Source organism: Cynoglossus semilaevis, chromosome 11, assembly GCF_000523025.1.
Source record: "Cynoglossus semilaevis isolate Cse_v1.0 chromosome 11, Cse_v1.0, whole genome shotgun sequence".
Taxonomy (NCBI): Eukaryota; Metazoa; Chordata; class Actinopteri; order Pleuronectiformes; family Cynoglossidae; genus Cynoglossus; species Cynoglossus semilaevis.
Window position 1 is genome coordinate 1,466,873 of NC_024317.1, and position 18,894 is coordinate 1,485,766.

The 18,894-nt window shown below is 43.3% G+C and overlaps 3 protein-coding genes across 4 annotated transcripts in view; 2 read left to right on the forward strand and 1 right to left on the reverse strand.

Annotated features, from left to right (window-relative positions):
* kcnb1 (potassium voltage-gated channel, Shab-related subfamily, member 1) overlaps nucleotides 1-6,230 on the forward strand; it is a 20,886-nt gene extending 14,656 nt beyond the window's left edge. Inside the window, exons 3-4 of one of the 2 annotated variants that reach the window (XR_003051060.1) lie at nucleotides 2,204-4,641; nucleotides 4,685-6,230. Coding sequence is in view for 1 of the 2 variants with exons in the window: in XM_025059926.1 (XP_024915694.1) it covers nucleotides 2,204-4,129 (1,926 nt within the window). In the remaining variant the exon portion in view is untranslated. Of the gene's footprint in view, nucleotides 1-2,203; nucleotides 4,651-4,684 lie in introns of those variants that run through there. The other variant, XM_025059926.1, reaches the window with a different exon arrangement.
* A 4,575-nt stretch (nucleotides 6,231-10,805) lies between these two features.
* rdh20 (retinol dehydrogenase 20) lies at nucleotides 10,806-13,716 on the forward strand. Its single transcript, XM_008319708.3, has 5 exons — nucleotides 10,806-11,513; nucleotides 12,339-12,437; nucleotides 12,515-12,660; nucleotides 13,204-13,335; nucleotides 13,441-13,716. Exons 1-5 carry the CDS (start codon nucleotides 11,061-11,063, stop codon nucleotides 13,559-13,561), a joined length of 951 nt encoding a protein of 316 aa, XP_008317930.1. The 5' UTR covers nucleotides 10,806-11,060; the 3' UTR covers nucleotides 13,562-13,716.
* A 1,181-nt stretch (nucleotides 13,717-14,897) lies between these two features.
* stau1 (staufen double-stranded RNA binding protein 1) overlaps nucleotides 14,898-18,894 on the reverse strand; it is a 7,310-nt gene continuing 3,313 nt past the window's right edge. The window contains 9 exon segments of the mRNA XM_008319707.3: nucleotides 14,898-15,430; nucleotides 15,805-15,884; nucleotides 16,057-16,179; nucleotides 16,281-16,600; nucleotides 16,907-16,982; nucleotides 17,565-17,711; nucleotides 17,799-17,942; nucleotides 18,025-18,237; nucleotides 18,733-18,893. Of these exon segments, the coding sequence (XP_008317929.1) occupies nucleotides 15,343-15,430; nucleotides 15,805-15,884; nucleotides 16,057-16,179; nucleotides 16,281-16,600; nucleotides 16,907-16,982; nucleotides 17,565-17,711; nucleotides 17,799-17,942; nucleotides 18,025-18,237; nucleotides 18,733-18,893 (1,352 nt within the window). The 3' untranslated portion in view covers nucleotides 14,898-15,342.

Genomic DNA, 18,894 nt, shown 5'->3' on the forward strand with positions numbered 1-18,894 from the left:
GCCTCTGTTTACGTTCACCGGTTGCGGTCGCCATATTTTTTTGAAACTTTTTGCCCTTCGTTTTGGCTCACAGGCAAAAACACCTAGTTTTCAAAGACTCGACTTTGAAGAAGGTGAAGAAATACTTTACGACGACATAAGTAATAATAATTATAATACGTAGCATTTACCGTATTTTCCTGGACTATAAGTCGCACTTTTTTCATCCTTTGGCTGGGTTTGCGATTTTTAATAAGGTGCGACTTATATATTAAAATATATAATTTCACGTTTGTTATTTTCACACTGACAGCCACTAGATGGCACTGTTGCAACTCATACTCCTTATAGTCTTATAGGACTTAAAGTCCAGAAAATACGGCTGTCATTTCATGACTTTCTAAATGTACAAAATAATGTGCAGCACCCCGTGTGGTCAGTGATCCACATCCGTCTGGTCGTCTGTGCTGCCCAGTCCACTGGGAGTCAATACATGACCTACAGTCCAGTTAAGGACGTTACTGTCAGGTCTGGGAGCCCGAGCAGAATTCTTTAGGAAAGATGATTTTTTTTTTTTTACATTTATCCCTGACTGTCATCGCTCTGCTCTGATACAGAAACAGAACAGGAAGAGGGAAAGGAAAACCGAGGCGTTGTAAGAGAACAGAGGCCATTAGGACACAGACCAGTGGGAAATGGGCGATGGAACCTGACCTCATCAGCGTAGTCATGAACCACAGCCTCAGCGGTGATCTTTTTATAGTTCACTTCCACTGCAGCACTCACACCAATCTATTAGTTTTCTGAAACTTGACGTCGTAGCTGCTGTGGAGCCGTATTCTCTGACTCGGACACAGTGAAATCCTTGATATGGATCCCATCTTTGACGGAGCTGCACCTCCTCTCCCTCTGTTTGCCTCTCCAGCTCCTACAATTTGCTCTTGAAGTGTTTGATTCAAATTGATTTCCACCAGATCAGGAGCTGGGGAGCAGAGAGGGAGGACAAACACACGGGTTCATTATTCATGTCTGCCCTGACGCTATGGAAACAGAGCCCTGCTGCTCTGATTGGCCATAAAAAAGGTTGCTTCTTTAGCCATCATTTTACTCCTGGGAGTGGATTCCAAATTCTCAGGCTGTTGTCGACGCCCACGCTGTCAGTCACCTCCTGTTGTCTGGTTGTTGTTGTTTTTTTTTTCTGTTTTTTTCTTATTTTCCTCCGGGGCGACTCAAAGGAAAACCCTGCATCATGTGCTCGACGCAGGTTTGTTTCCTCACATGTCTGATGAGTTCGTGGACGATCGAATCACACCGGCTTAAGAAATGACTTTCTAATTTCTGTGTGGTCACATGGCCGACTCATGAACGCCTCAGGTCTGCTCAGACGTGAGCCTCAGAGATGAGCTGAGATTCAGAGGTTTCTCAGAGATCCAATCATCTCTCCTCCAATCACACGCTGTCCCAGCTGCAGCTTTCTGCTCCAATATTTATTTTCCCGTCACAAAGTACTTCAGTTAGTGACACGGGAGGCCTAAGAGCACAGTACGCAGGTGGGAAACCGGGGGAAAAAAAATCCAGTAGGTGGCGGCATTTACACCTACTCTACCACAACAGCCATTTAGTGTTAAACATTAAGTCGCACCTGAGTATAAGTCACCAACCCAGAGAAAGGAGGGGAAAAAAAGTGCGATTTATAGTCGGGAAAATGTTTGATTATTTCTACAAATACAGACAGGATTTGTATGTGCTTAGGATTTTAGGAGTTAAGTTCTTACTGTATCTTTAAATGATGACAAACGACGCCTGATGGATGACTGCACTTTGGAAAAGCACTTTTCGGATTTTAGGAGTTAAGTTCTTACTGTACCTTTAAATGATGACAAACGACGCCTGACGGATGACTGCACTTAACTGTATTTAACTGTTGGTTAAACATTAGTTTCTATTATATTCTTGTGGAAACGAGTCCTGAATAAATCTGTGTTTCAAGTCAATATCATCTTTACGTCTCACACTCACTTCGCCTTCGCCTGTGTTTCCTGGTGATTTACATCAAATTAAAAAGGGATTGGAATGAACTGACTCGCGGCACTCTCGTGCTCCATCTTTAACAACACATAAAAGAAACTCAATTTGCATAATTAAATTCCAGCATTATATGCTAATGTGTAATTCTGTGATCCTCGCGCAGTCGTGACATATGTTATCTCTCTCTGCCTTTCAGATCCTGGCCATCATCTCCATCCTCTTCATCGTGCTCTCCACCATCGCCTTGTCTCTGAACACCCTCCCTGAGCTGCAGGGCACTGACGAGTTTGGCCAGTCCACTGATAATCCGCAACTCGCCCATGTGGAAGCTGTGTGCATTGCGTGGTTTACCATGGAGTACCTGCTTCGATTCCTCTCATCGCCCAACAAGTGGAAGTTCTTCAAAGGCCCTCTGAACGTCATCGATCTGCTGGCCATCCTGCCCTACTATATTACCATCTTCCTCACAGAGTCCAACAAGAGCGTGCTGCAATTTCAGAACGTCCGCCGTGTGGTACAGATATTCCGGATCATGCGTATCTTGCGTATTCTAAAGTTGGCGCGTCACTCCACGGGGCTCCAGTCTCTGGGCTTCACCTTGAGGAGGAGTTACAACGAGCTGGGCCTGCTCATCCTCTTCCTCGCCATGGGCATCATGATCTTCTCCAGTCTGGTGTTCTTTGCCGAAAAGGACGAGGACGACACGAAGTTTAAAAGCATTCCAGCGTCTTTCTGGTGGGCGACCATTACCATGACAACCGTTGGCTACGGAGACATTTACCCCAAAACCCTTTTAGGAAAGATTGTTGGGGGGTTGTGTTGTATAGCTGGAGTCCTGGTGATCGCACTGCCCATTCCCATTATTGTCAACAACTTCTCCGAATTCTACAAGGAGCAGAAACGGCAGGAGAAAGCACTTAAAAGAAGAGAGGCTCTGGAGAGAGCGAAACGAAACGGCAGCATTGTCTCAATGAACTTGAAGGAGGCATTTGCTCGTAGCGCAGAACTGATGGACGTGGTGGTGGATAAAACCGAGAGGCCTCATGACAACCACCTGTCTCCCAATCGTTGGAAATGGACCTCCAAGAGGGCGGCGTCAGAGACCAGCTCCAATCGTTCCTTCAACCCCCATGAACTAGGTTCCCCCAACGAGGCTCGAGCTACAAGTCCCCAAAGGCTAAATGCACAGAACCTGGAGGAGATGTACAACCAGATGGCCAAGACACAGTCACAGCCCAACCTCAACGCTAAAGACAGAGGCTCCAGAGTCAGCCGACAAAGAGACGAGATAGAACTGGGTGCCATTCAAGACCACGGGTTACCAGTGTTAGGTACCAGAGAGGCAGTGGGAGACATGAAGAGTTTGTCCAGCATCGACAGCTACATCAGCTGTGCTACAGACTTCCAGGAAAATACACGTTTTCAGCACAGTCCTGCAGTGGACCTGGTTCTTCTGGAAACCAAACGACTGACCCACAGCACAGCTATGGCTTTATCTCATCACGCCAGCGCAAAAACAGGCCAACAAATCACGAGAGAGTGCGAGTCCATGCTGACGCCGTCCGTCATGAAAACCTCGTGCTCAGAGAATGCGAGGAAGTACTTCTTTTCTGGAAACCCGTCCAAAAGCCTTAGGGTAGGTAAAGTAGGCTGCCGCAGTGAGGGAGAGTCCGGGCGCTCCCCCCTCTCCGACAGCTCCGTCCCGTCCGACCACTCTTTGTTAAGTCCTGAAGTGTCTATCTATACCACTGCCAGCAGCAGGACCCCACCAAAGTCACCAGAAAGCACTACCTTGGCCCCAAGTGTCTTTACCTTCCACGACTCCTCCATTAGCAAGTACATCGACGCTGACACCGACGACGACGAGCACCTACGTGACATCTCCGAAGCCAGTCTCTCAGACCGCCTGTTGGCGGGGTCCAGTCCCAAACACGGCATCAACATCAACTACCAGAGGGGGAACAACCATTTAGAAGCCGCCCAAAAACTGCTGGGACAGAACTGCTTGTTCCCCCTAGAGGGGATTCGTGGGGTGGCTCACGAGAATCACGTCAGTCATGAAGTGGCTCACAGACCAAAGGTTGACAGAGGACGTCAAAACACGTTGGACAAAAACCACTGAAGGACATGTGGAGCAGGAGGGAAGACGACGGTCAGGGTGTTTTTACTAGAGACACAGGACAGACGTAGGAGACGTGAGGGTTTTCATAACGTTTTACAGACGACCTAAGCATGCTGTTGGGCGATAGGCTCAAACTAACATGTACGGTGAATACTCTGGGAGAATGTCACTGCCCCTCCTTCAGCTCATTCCTATCGGCAGTATTCCATAACCACAAAACAAAGGAGCACTCACAGGTAGCCGACGGATCTGGTTCCAGATCCCCGTGGACGGAGAGTTATCGGATTATGTATGTTTTGTGGTTGAGAACCGCTGTGTTAATGTGGTCTTAACACCAGTAGGTGTCAGCGTAGTGTGTTAGAGACGGAAAAAAAAAACAGCTGCTCACTGTCCCATTAGAGTTCCATTTTATGTTGTAGTCTTGGAGATACAGGAGAGGAACTTAAAGCCTATAAGCTACTGACTCGTGCCCTCCATCCCTAAACCCTGGCCTTAGTCATCGACACGTGTAGGTGTGTGTCTGTGGGGTGTGTCTGTGGGTGAGGGTGAGTGTAGGGGTGTGTCTGTGGGTGAGTGTAGGGGTGTGTCTGTGGGTGAGTGTAGGGGTGTGTCTGTTGATGTTCAATAATGTGTGCACACTCACTGTCGTCTCTAACCCCATTTATTTTTATATACCACAGTTAAGAGAACGGTCTCGTTATATATGCACGTACGTGATTGGCTAATCTGCTGCGTCTTCACCGTTAGGACGAATCACCTCGAGGGTATTTTTTTGTCGCTCGATCACACTGCGGTGGTGGCAGTAGTGAGCACCAAACCAGGACGCGAAACAATTTACGGTTTTAATCTCTTCAATATGAATGTTGTTTTTATTTTGGCCCCAGGGGGCGCTGCAGATAGTTTCAGTTAATGCTAACATTTATGACGAGCACAAGTGGCTGACAGAATGAACGGTCACTGAATGTCCATCACCCGTTGGCCTTTCTATTATCAACGTAACAACAGCTAAAAAAAAAACGGCACAAGAGTTTCAGTCAAACCAAAATATAAAAAAACGCACCGAATCATAGAGCGTAAATAGAAAATGGACGTAGCTAGTGTTTACAAATGGTAGTTGCCAGGGATTGGTCCAGAGAATGACGTGCGTCAGTCTTGGTTCTCCGTATGAAGGAAGAGAAGCTAGCTTTGATATGATGTCACAGCTTGCGTGTGCAGCCATAGGACGATGAGCTCCGGTCCAAATACACGGAGGAAAAAGAACGCAGGATTGTTCTACGATGATTCGGTGTAATGATCAACTCCGGTGTCGGAGAAGAGTCCCAGCAACTGTGACTCACAAACGACAGATACTTCAGAGTTTATTATTTAAAAAAAAAAAAAGTCTCAGATCATTTTGCTAAAAGCTCATAAATCTGTTCAAAAAACGACAACTTAAAACTGTCAAATCATCACGACGACCAGAGGCGGTGATCAAGATCACGAAACATCGTCACCAGACATTTATTACCAAACACTGTTCCCTTTAAGGCGTTCACCACAGCAGTGAACAAGATTCAGGTTAAAACACAGATCATTAACAACGTCTGGGCAGGAAAACCCAGGAATGTTGCTCCGATACAAAGACTGGAAGAAGTTTCTGACTTAAGTTTTAGTGAAAGATTATTCTTTGTCAATAATCGCGCTTCGACTGTAATCTTTTTTTTTTCCAAATGATCAGATATCCATTTCCCCGGCCCCCAAAGCCACGGTGGCACATCAGCGACGTCTACTTCGACTTCGTCCATTTCTTACGTACGGTCAATGCACTAAAATATATACAGGAAGGATCGACTTGACTATAAATACGACGTAATGTGAGAAGTGAAGAAAGTCCTGCACAAGCACAAACTCACACCCACAGCTGATACAGTACAAACTATTATGAAAGAGGATCTTCAGGATACACATAAAATAAAACAAAAAAAACTTGGTTTCCATGGCGACTGAAACTGCTCTCCGAGGCTGGAGGCAGCAGTTCAGCAACATTTATTTAACGAAAGTCATCGGCTCTGATTGCACGTTCACACAAGAGCACACGCATTAACACACACACACACACACACACACACACATGTGTGAGTCACGTGTCTGCGGAGCTTCTGTACATGGTCGACGTTTTCTGTTCACAGTTCAGTCAAAGTTCACGGTTCAGAACCGTCTGTTACATCAGTCCATCCGTCGTTAGACTTTAAACTAGCGTTACCAAAACAAGGACCGATCGATGTTTTAAAATATTGCCAGAATATCTGAGTAAGTAAACAGTGAGAGGTTTGTCTTTGAATGAAGTCAATTAGTAAAAATTACATAAAACTGTGGCCCGGACCAGTACCGGTCCACGGACCGGAGTTTGGGGCTCCCTGCTTTAAACAACACGCCAACTTGTCAAACTGGAGCAAAAACAGATCCTAGGAAAAACTTCACTCACCGAGTACTTTATGTATTTGACATACTGTAGTAGTTTTCTCCAGAGTACACAAACAGAGAAGTACCTCGTTCCAGACAAGCACATCAAACGCTACACGTTTCCCTCCAAGCACAAGATACAAAGACGTTGGTTAATGACGATTATTGGTTTAGGAAAAAAAAAAAGGTTCATTTTATTTTCCGCAAAAATTTTAGAGTAACACAACTCTGATGTCGTGTAGTTGTGGTGCTGGTTGTGAATGTAGCTCAGTTATAATAATAACAATAATAATAAACTATATTAAAGCAGTTCATGTTGCCTTACATTTGTAATGACATCTTGAGCAAAAAGCAAACGTTTTTCCAGAGTAGATTTTGTTTGGAACCAGTACGACAACTCACAGACTTCCATCATGACGTGGCTCATATAGTGAGGTGTGTGTGTGTGTGTGTGTGTGTGTGTGTGTGTGACATCAGTCATTTCATCCCACATTATTAATCAATATATGAATGTATGGATGTGAGGGAATCCTGATTGTACTTTTCTCCTAATCTTTGTTGACAGACGAGGCTGATCATTATTGCACATAAATATTCTTTGCATCGTTCCTTTATACGGAGTTTGTGTTTGCAATTTAATTTATGTCATTTATAGATCAAGAACACATGACCAAAAAAAACTAGCGCGTATTAGCTACTTATATTTATGACCAACTCCTTCAAAACACGGGCGTTTTCTTCTGTAGAAAGAAAATCCTGCAGTGACTTGGTCTTAATTAGGGATGTCCGATAATATCGTCCGACCGATATTAGCATAATTAGGTAATATCTGTAAGAATCGTTATCGGGTTTTTCCTTCCGATAATGAAAACCCAATAACGAAACGCCTGGGTTTCCCCAAATAATGTGTGCCGTAAAAATAGTTTTGGGGAAAAACAGCTGTATATGACAGTGAAAGCCACTAGATGGCAGCATTGCAGCTCATGTTATTAATCTAATTTAATAATTAGGGGATTGTGTGAGAATGTTGGTGCAATTTGGGGGGGGAGGGGCACCACTCCCCCGCTATATCGGTATCGGTTGATATCGGAATCGGAAATTAAGTGTTTGGACAATATCGGATATCGGCAAAAATTTAATATCAGACATCGCTAGTTTTGATTCTTTGATGAATGTTTTTAATTAGAGACAGATTTTTATCATAGCAGGTTGTGATCAACCTTTATTTGCACATCTTTTTTTCTTTTTTTTTTTTTTGCTCGTGGCCAATCAGTGCCACACGTTTCGTTTAAACGTCAGCTGACATCCTGATATGTCAGACATTAGAGCGATTTCTCCAGGTGTGGTCAAACACATGGCTCACGGTCTGATATTAAGTGTATTCACACACACACATACACACACACACCCGACTCGTCCTGACCTGCGTCCACGTCCAATCAGGTTCATTTTCAATATGATGATGAAACAGGGACCATCGTGTATCAAAACTAAAGACAATCAATATTCTCCAAACTGCACTAGTGGAAAAGAAATAACTCTAGAGCTCGCCTGGTGGCCCACACATATCCTTACACACACACACACACACACATACTCGAGTATTGACATCCCGTCATTGGTATTTCTACTTCTAGCCACTTCCTTGCTTCTCGACAAGGACGTGTGAAAAAACATCGATGTTGTCGTTTGATACCTAGACTGTGATACTGTGACATGACGCCGTACTAGGAAACGTGGTTATTGCGAAGTTGTTTCCATTCGGTTCGGCCCCTTTTTCATCACTTCGCCTCCGGGGGGAGACGTTCGGTCTTAAAGAATTAAATGGGTTTTCGTTTAGGTTTTTAATTTCCCACAGTTCCCTGCAGGGACACGACAGAACCATCGCACAGAATAAAGAAAACACCAGTGTGTGATCGGCTGCGTTTCTCCATCGTGGATCCAGAGCTAATTTCCGGTTTAAGACTCTCAGATGGTTCGAACCATTTAACTGGAAACTAAAAATGAACTCGGTCTTTGTGTTAGTGAAATTATCTGTACAAATGTTTTTTCTTTTTTTTTTTATGATGAGAACAAGGCCTTTGTCATAATCATTGGATAGTTTCTCCAACCCAGCGGGAACCAGTAGCCAATTCCACGCACTCTGAGTCCGACACTACAACAGGGTCGGCGTGGATTCAGAACATGTTGATTATAGACATTAGAACAGGAACCAGTATTCCAGCGTGAGACAAACTCAACCTGGTACAAGTCAAAAGTCCAACCTCTATTTTTTCTACCTTCTGAGCCCTCAGTGGAACTGACCCCCGACCTCTGCCGAAGCCATCAGTCCTTTAGTCCAGGGAACTCACATTAAAGAACGTGAACGACGTTAGCCAGCTCTTACTCAATGTTCTTTGTAGGTTCTGAGGTTGTCATTTTTGTAAAAAAAAAAAAAAAAAAAGGATGATAAAAAAAAACAAAGACATTTTTAACTGTTGACTTTCTATGCTGTTGTTTCTGTATTAATGTTTCGTTGTTCAGTGCATGTTGTACCTTTGGCGTTGTGACTGGTTGTGATTCACACCGAGCCAGAACCTTGTCCAGTGTAAAAAAAAACAAAACAAAAACAAAAAAAAAACCCCAGAACAGAACCGATGTCTCAGTGTCCTAAGATATTTCTATTTCCTAAGCAACAATTTCCTTTGACGACTGAAGAAGAAATAAAACAGATCACTTTACATTTTGATCAGGAATTCTTGTCCTTCATTTCAGTACGAGGTTTGGAGAGAAAAACAAAAAAACATTTTTGTTTTTTATATATGACTAAAAATGTGGCGATTCACTCTGACTACGGTCTCATCGTTCTGGAAGGCCTCCTCCCTCCTCACTCCTCACCACTGCATCAAGGTTTTCCCACTGCCTGCAATTGGAGAGAAAAATCCTCTGCAGAGAGGAGGGAGGGGGAAAAAAGGCTTCTCTTTTTTTTTTTTTTAAATCCAACTGATTATCAACGCTGCCACCTAGTGGTGACTCACACTGAAAAAGAACAAAAAAAACAAAACACCAACCTGGTAAAGGTGCTTTAAATATGATCTTCACTCCACAACAAAAAACTGTGTCATTAACTTTCTAAATATTTTTGAAGTATTCACAGAATACACGTATATTCAAATACTTTCAGTATCATGAACTTCTCTTTGATTCAATCTGTGACACAACAAGCTCCGCCCACCCACGTGTTGAGAAGTATTAAAGAAATCTCTGTGGATTTACTGCAAAAATGAAGTACAAATACAAACAGCGTCGGCCTCAACTACCAAACAACAGTCGGACTTTTCTCAAATTCATTGCGTTAAATTTAAATCCTATAAATTACAAACCCTTTTTTTTCTCACAAACTCACACTGTTTCCGTCTGAACAATAACGACTGTGTTCAGCCGAGGTCACGGAACGTCAGGTGGAAACTTCTGGAACTTTGAGAGCAGAGCTTTACTGTTCACATGGATAATAATCACCTTATGTTCACGTCTGACATGAGCCTCAGAGCAGCAGGAACACAAAACCACTTCAGGCCACGCAGTACTGCAGTACAACTCCAACAGAACTAGGAGCCGCAGTACTGTACTGTACTGTACTGTACTGTACTGTACTGCACTGTACTGTACTGTACTGTACTGTACTGTACTGTCCTTCTGTCGTTGAGGATTAATGGGAATATATTGTGAATACATATGTACATATGTATCGGTTTGGGATCACAGTATTGAAAAAGAAAGGAGAAAAACAGTAGAATACTTAAATTATCTCATCGTGAATACATACATATATATATACTGTATGTGCATATGTATGTATATATATTGTGAAAATATATGTACAAATATAAATATATGTACATATGTTTGTATATATATATTGTGAATATATATGTACATATGTATGTATATATTGTGAATACATATTTACATATATAAATATATGTACATATGTATGTGTATATATATTGTGAATAAATATGTACATATGTATGTATATATATATATTGTGAAAACATATGTACATATATAAATATATATATATACATGTATTCACAATATATATATACACATTAACAGTATATGTACATATACATATATAGAGTATGTATATATACATATATGTATATGTATGTATGTGTATATGTATATATATTTTATTTATATATATATTTTTTAATGAAATATTTTATGTCTAAACATACTGAACCAGGCCTGAAAAAAAAAAAAAAAAAAAAAACTTCCTCAGAAGGAAACACATTCACTCAGAGATTACGATGAACGTGATTTAAACAGGAGCTCAAAATATTTCCTCTAATCTGGAGGAGTGTTTGAATAAAAGTAGGATGAAGGCTGAGCTCCACAGGAGAAGAGAAACACCGGCCGGGCTGTACGGTGGGGTACACAGAAGTACATGTTAGTATTTGTTAGTGTACTCCGTACTCTGTAGCTGTACACAGACTCAGGCAGGATGATCTTCCTGATGGACCTCCAGGTGATGCTCCTGGATGTCGTCTACTTCATCCTCCGTAACTCCCTGCGGGTCGTCCTGCGGCCGCGCACCAAGTCCATCGAGGGCGAGCTGGTTCTGATCACGGGGTCAGGAGGCGGCCTGGGTCGGGTCTTCGCACAGGAGTTCACCAAACAAGGGGCGGACGTGGTGCTGTGGGACATCAACGGCGCTGCCAATGAGCAGACGGCGGCGCTGGTGCGTGACATGGGCGGTAAGGCGTTCGCGTACAGCGTGGACGTGACCCAGAGGGCGGACGTGTACCGCACCGCGGAGATGGTGAGGAAAGACCTGGGCCGTGACGTCACCATCCTGGTCAACAACGCCGGCGTGGTGGCGGGGAGGCGTCTGTTGGACTGTCCCGACGAAGTGGTGGAGAAGACCCTGAAGGTCAACTGCCACGCCCTCTTCTGGGTGAGATGTGTGACAGAGATCAGACGTAGATATTTCGGTCATTTCTCCGAGCCTCGCTGTATAAATCAAATGTCTACAGGCTAGCATGATGTCATCGTCCGGCGGCGGTTGATGCAGTTCTAGGCGATGACCTCATGTTGACGGATGACGATGATCGACAATAAGTCTCTGTGTCAATGGTTCAATCACGTACGGGTTGATCCACTGAACCACAGCCAACAGAAACAGATCATCTCTCACCATACACAACATGTGTTAAACTCAAGGCCAGCGGGCCAAATGTGGTCCGCCCAGTCACATCGTGTGGCCCCGCGGTGCCGGTGCTTCTCGCCCAGTCACATCGTGTGGCCCCGCGGGAACTTTAAAAAAGAGTTTTTTAACTTGATATTTTACAATATTTGTAATTAGAAAATAATAATTTTATAATAACTTCAAAAACAAATTATGGAGTAGTTAGAGTTAAACAGTCGTACAGTTACAACCGAACCTTCAAGAGGGAACTGTGTTCCTGATGTGGGCCCAGACCCAGACCTTTAACACCAACAGATCCACAAAAACATTCCCACCATTTCAACGATGTCAGTAGTGCTGTGTATTAAGTCTAAAGTACTGTAGTAATACTACAGATTTACAAAGCCGTACTACAGTTCACAGAGTATAAACCTGGATCACCTGACTCACGCGTTCCACATAAATCCTTTAAATCCTTAAACCGACGCCTCTAATGTGACGTAATCCTGACTCACGTTGAGCAACATTTTCAGTGTGAGTGTAACTTTCTGAAGAAACGGTGTGTGTGTGTGTGTGTGTGTGTGTGTGTGTCAGACAGTGAAGGCCTTCCTGCCTCAGATGAAGGCCCAGAACCACGGCCACATCGTGACCATCGCCAGCGTCCTCGGACTCTTCAGCACAGCGTGTGTGGAGGTGAAACGACAACGAGACAAAACCTTCCCGTTTCTTATCGTCACTGCTGAAAGTTCATCTTTTTTTTTTTTTTACAGGATTACTGCGCCAGTAAATTTGCTGCTGTGGGTTTTCACGAGTCTCTGGCCCACGAGCTGCTGACCGAGGACCTGGACGGAGTGAAGACCACGCTCGTTTGTCCCTACATCGTGGACACGGGGATGTTTGAAGGCTGCAAGATACGGTGCGTCAGCCAATCAGCACACAGTAACAATGTTGAGTCACTTTAACGGTCAGTGATAAAAAAAAACAGTCCGACTAACGTCACTGGAACACTCTGAACTCCAACTCCAAGAACAGGAGCATGTAACGGTGCTCGGTGCACCATGGGAGTTCTCCCAGCGGTCTAGGCCTTCATCAACCTGCGTTCACCTGAGCCGAGCTAAAGTACAACTTTTCTCAAAGATGACGGACGAATCACCTTTGTTCAGAAGTTGCTGAAATCTCGTCTTTTTTTAACCTAGTAAAGGTCAAGGTTCATCCCCGAGATTTGAACTATAAACGCAGGTTAACTCGGTCTATCAATTTGCCAACAAACAGAATGAGAAAAACAATATTTATAAAATTATTCAACGTTAAAGACAAAAATTATTTGCATGATGCCAAAAACTGTGAGATCAGATTTCTCCACAAAACAAAACCAGATCAGGTTTAATCGACCGATGGTGTGAATGTGGGTGTGAACGGCCGGGTGTCGTTCAACACTGTTCTCTGGTGCCACCCTCAGGAAGGAAGCTGAAATGATCCTGCCACCGCTGCAGCCCCAGTACTGCGTTGAACAGGCCATGAACGCCATCCTCATCGACCAACCGCTGGTCTGCATCCCACGGATGACCTACATCCCTTACCTCTCTAGAGCGTCAGTACCAAAATATATATTACGTCATGACGTCGTCTACACCTAAACAGCTGCTTATTCTCATTCACTCTCTGCTCACCCCCCCCCCCCCCCCCCCCCCGGCAGGTTGTTGCCGTGGGAATCCAACAGTGTCGTGTATCGTTTCCTGGGGTCGGACAAGTGCATGTACCCTTTCATCGATACAATGAAGAAACAGGTGTCGAACGGCCACGTCAAGGTGGAGTGATCGGAGCGGACTCCGTCCAATCAGAGAGGTTCATGGTTATTACAGTAAAATATGGTCAAGTACAGACGGGATTTAACCCCAACATATGACTGGAAGTGACTATATATTTTATCTTTACCTCTGTATCGTGATATGTATTGTATCGTGAGGTTATTGCCAATACACACCCCCAATGATCTATACTATATATATGTATATATAAATATACTGTATATAATACTATACCTATACTGTATATATGTATATATATATACACACAGTATACTGTATGTGTGTATATATATATCTAAATATATAAATATATATATTTGTATATATATAAATATTTATATATATATTTATGTCTAAATATATGTATACATATATTTAGATATATCTAAATATATCTAAATATATATTTATCAATATATAAATATATATAAATATATGTATACATATATTTAGATATATAAATATATATATAAATATATGCATACATATATATTTAGATATATAATTATATATATATATTTCGCTATGACAATCTTGTTTGTCTTCTATGACAGAAGGAAGGACAAACAAGAATAAATAGTTGAGATCCTGGTTTTAAGGTTTACTTTAGGAAACCCGACATTTCTTCTTCTTCTTGTTTTTTTTGTTTTTTTTGCCTTTAAAAATACTAAATGACTCATTTAAACAAAAATAAACGATTCATTAACTCCTGAAACAGTCGTTCACCTGCACTAACAGAGTTACCTCTGAAGAGTACTATATATGATGGTACAAATCAAGTTAACGGTGATGATGGTGATGATGATGATGATTAATACCAACTTTCCTCTCGTTGTTCCTTCATCATGATGTCACTAAAGCACCGCCAAATATAAAAATAGGAAATTAAAAAACTCCAGAACCTCAGCCTGTGATGATTCACGGTCGGAGGAAACAAACAGAGGAGACGCAGAGCAGAGCACATGAGCACTGACGTTTAATGACCATGAGGAGCAGAGGAGAGGAGAGAAGAGAAGAGGAGAAGCCGACATCAGGAAGGAAACAGCAGAAAAACCCGGACGCAGCGGAGGAACGCCTCCGCCACACACACACACACACAGATCAGAGACGACGGCACATCACAGTCACACGCTACACTCACTCACAGAGTCTCAGTCCCAGCACCTACATGGTAAAGTCAAGACAGCGCCACCTGTGGTGGTGGATGTAAAGCACTTCAGTCAAATCAACAAACAAGCTGCAGCCGAGACCAAGAAGACGTCGGTGCGATTCCCTCCGCGGCCTCTTTGGTTGGGAAAAAAAAACAAAAAAAAAACAGGAAACACTTTTTTAAAAAAAAATTAAAAAAAAAGAGAGCGAGAGAGAGAGACAGTGAAGCAGGTCGCACAGAGGGTGAGGGTTCGAGTCCTAGGTAAAAGTACGAGTTCACAGTTAGTCCGTCGGTGTCGACCCCCACAAAGTCAACTCCAAGGTCGTCCACTAGGATGCAGCTGGTTTTCTCTACAAAGCAACAGAAATAAATAATGTGCCCGATTACACACCGTCACAGGGTGGGGGGGGTCGTAGAGGAGGGGGGCTGGGAGGAGGAGGAGGAGGAGGGAGGCGACCTTCTCTTCATCAGTTTCAGATGTAGACTAAAGAACAGGGCAGAGTCCGGGGGTTGGTTTGTTTGTTTGTTTGTTTGTTTGTTTGTTTGTTTGTTTTTTTTTAAGACTTCCGACTCTGGCGTAGGAACACGACGTGTGAATTTTCTCTAGTGCTTTTTTCCCCACACGACCAAACCTGACGGTTCAAACAGCGCCATCCAGAGTCTGTGCCAATGTGCTTGCGTTAGCCTGTCTGAGGTGCACGTCACTCGCCAGCTCCTGTTTGCCACACCTGCTGGATCAAGTCAGACTCTGTCAGTCAACACGTGGTCGACAACGGGGAAACACTGGGAGACATTTAGTGGTTCAGGGTTTTTGTTTTTGTTTTTTTTTTTTTTTATAAAAAAAAAATTTTACAAAATTTTTGTCATTTAATGAAAAGGAAATGAAATCACAAATCGGTTTCACATTTGTGGTAAAAACTGAGAAACTTTTTCAGAATTAAATTAATTTGCCGTGCTGCAGTAGCACCTCTGGGGGGGTGGGAGTGTTGAGTGGGGGGGTTCAGTGGGGGGGGGGCTGTAGTGCACATTGTGTCAGCATGTCTGTTCTGATTGAAGCTGCTGCGCTCCACGCTCTTATTATCTGTGTTGTGACTCGTCTTACCCAGAGACCGGTCCGTTTCCTGTTCTTTCGTGTGGTTGCTGGTCCAACTCTGAGAGCATCTTTAATATATTCAGTGCCGCCTGAAAAGAGATTTTTATTATTATTAATAATAAAAGCTCTGCTTCGTTATTTTTCCACCACCACCGAGACATTCTAACACTCGTGTTTTTTCATCGCTCTGGTGTGAACTCTGAGACACGGAACAAAGTCAACCACGAACACGACACTTCACGTCAAGAACCAGAGACTCACCATATCGTGACAGGAATCGACGTCTTTGCCAATCCCGTGGCTGATGAGCGGCGGCTGGGAGGAGCAGTTAATCAGTGACACAAACTCGTTCTTATTGTTTTTGGGGAAGTCCTTGTACTCCACCTGGAGACGAATCACACGTCAGCCTAAATGACCACTCATCACCAACAACATTCAAACAACAAACACCGCCTGCTGCCGTCGCCGGCGGCGACGACGACTACCTGCAGGCCCTGCACCGACGCCAGGTAGCTGAGCTGCTCCGACGGCCGGGTGATGGGTCCGGCGGGACGTTGGACGACGCTGTTCTTGTTCTTCAGGACGGTCTCGGCGCTCAGGGATGTCCCCGCGTAGAGGAGCTCGTTGGCGATCATGGCAGTGACCGTGGCTTTGCCCGGGTTGGGCACCGCTCGACCGTAATCCTTGCCCTGGGGTCCTTGGCAGGCCCCCACAGCTTGAGCCACCTCAGGCACCATCGGGAGGATACCTGCAGGAAGCTGCTGATGGCTCAGGTAAGGCAGTCGAAACTCCTCCTCCTTAGAATCTTTGGGTAAAACGCACAGAGGCAAAAGGAAAAATTGAAATATTGTATAAATAAATATATATATATAAATATATACATACATATATAAATTTATACGTACATATATATATACATACATATATAAATATATACATATATATAAATATATATATAAATATAAATATATAGATACATATACATAAATATATACATATATATAAATAAATACATACATATATAAATATATACATACATATACATACATATATAGAAATATATATAGAAATATATATATGGATGGAATCTACGTTTCTAAATGAAACTCACTCAGCGCCACCTCTTCTCCACAGCCAGGTTCAAAAAAGGTCACTTTACGCCCATCTCCTGTTTTTTTCACGGGGACCTAAACAACAACAGAAAAGCATAATCGTCAGGTCAAGTCAAAATGTTCTAAGACAGATGTGATTATTTTAAAATAATTCCACAAAGAAGAAACACTGAGATGGAAACGTTTGTTGAAGTATTTAGACGTAAATGGAGGCGATTTTTTTAAATACCTTGACTGGTTCCACAATTTATATCGACTTGTATATCAAAACCGTACCTCATATCATCTATTGCCACAAGAGGGCGCCATCTACAGGCAACAACTGAATACTGCTGCTATAGTATATGACCAAAGTTTAAATTTGAATTTACTTCAGATTATAAAAAATGCTATAAATAAAATGTATTAGAGCAGCGAGAAAATTATTTGCGATTAAAAAATTAACTAATCACAACTGATGCTAATGTTGAAGACAGCGCAGTAGAAGAGGTGATGTCACTACATTTTCCTCCAGAAACTGTCTAATTGTTTGGTCCATTTAGTCCAGAAAACACGGTAATAAAATATCACCGTTTGTCTCACAGATAAATATTTTTTTTCCCCGTTTGTCTTAGATTCTTTTGACAGAGGAAACCTGTGTCGTTTCAGAGTCTGTACCTTCTCATCTGTTTTCAGAGCAGGTTTGGGAGGCTGGGGCTGAGGCACTTTATATCCCAGGAGGTCCAGCATCTTCTCTGCGGCGTTCCTCTTGGCCACCTTCTTGCTGGGTCCCATCCCTTCTGCAGACTTGCCACAAACACTCACCTGCAGCACGAGAAAAACAGCATTCACCGCTGAGACCAAAAAAAAAAAAAAAAAAAATCCAAATGAATCTAAGAGCTGATGTCTGACCTGCATGACAAACTCTCTGCGCCGCGGCAGACCCCTCTCCGTCACCATACTGTAGTCCGGCTCCTTCTCCCTCTTGGCCTGCTGGATCTGGGCCAGACGGCTGATGGGGTTCATGCCCTGTCCGTACTCCGGGCTGGTCTGCAGCTGTGAAGGTTGGAAGGTTAGAGAAGAGTGTTTTTATAAAGAGTGAAGAGTCAGGACCAAGACCAAGACCAAGACCAATCACCTTGATGATGGATTTGGTTTTCTTCTTGATGCGGGGCAGATTCCTCTCCACGCAGGGTATGGGGGGCAGCTTCTTCAACTCGCTCAGCGCCGCCGCCGCCGCCAGCTTCTTGGCGATTTTTTTACTCTTCCCTTCGCCCTCACCGGTGAACTCCCCGACTAGAACACGCACGATAAAACTCTTCATGTGCGGGGGGCCGTCTTCCTTTAAAACCTAGACGTGAACGAAGACAACAATGTTCAACATCTGCACAGTTACATGGTCATCGGACTGAGCAGCAGTGGTTCTCAAAGTCAGGGGCGCCGCCCCCGAGTGTGGGCACATTAAGGCTGATGAAATTTAATTTTTTTATATTTTCCTTATTTGTCACCGAGGAGGGAACGTGACAGGATCTGGATTGCAGTTTTGTAGGAATTACAATGTTGTAACAAAACAACTGCTGCACATAATAAAAAAGACATTTTATTTTTTTATTATTATTGTGGCTCCAGAATCATGAGCTCAGTTCGTTTTATGCCTTTGAATTTATGTCGGTCCATAAAAAAAGAAGTGAGTTCTACAGAACACTTGGTGTTTTTCACACTGCCTGAGGATACAACACTGTAGTAACATCACACAGTGTGTGTGTGTGTGTGTGTGCGTGACTGAAACAACAAACAGCACAGTGTGATGACATGTGTGAGGAAGTTCTTCTTAAAGGGAAATCACCTCAAAGTTGACCGGCAGGTTGCGTTTAAGTGCAATTTCAAAGACTTGACTGATTTCTGACTTGTTGAGGTTTTCCTCCTCAGTCTCGCCGTTGGTCTGTTAAAAGAAGAACAAAAACCATGTTTCAAAACAGGATCTTTTTTTTTTTATACATCTCTCCAA

What these genes read in the sequence shown, in the direction of transcription:
- rdh20 (XM_008319708.3), top strand. Translation starts at nt 11,061, where the DNA reads ATGATCTTCCTGATGGACCTCCAGGTGATGCTCCTGGATGTCGTCTAC. An exon ending in ACTGCCACGCCCTCTTCTGG is followed by an intron (nt 11,514 to 12,338) that starts GTGAGATGTGTG and finishes TGTGTGTGTCAG; the next exon opens with ACAGTGAAGGCCTTCCTGCC. An exon ending in TCAGCACAGCGTGTGTGGAG is followed by an intron (nt 12,438 to 12,514) that starts GTGAAACGACAA and finishes TTTTTTTTACAG; the next exon opens with GATTACTGCGCCAGTAAATT.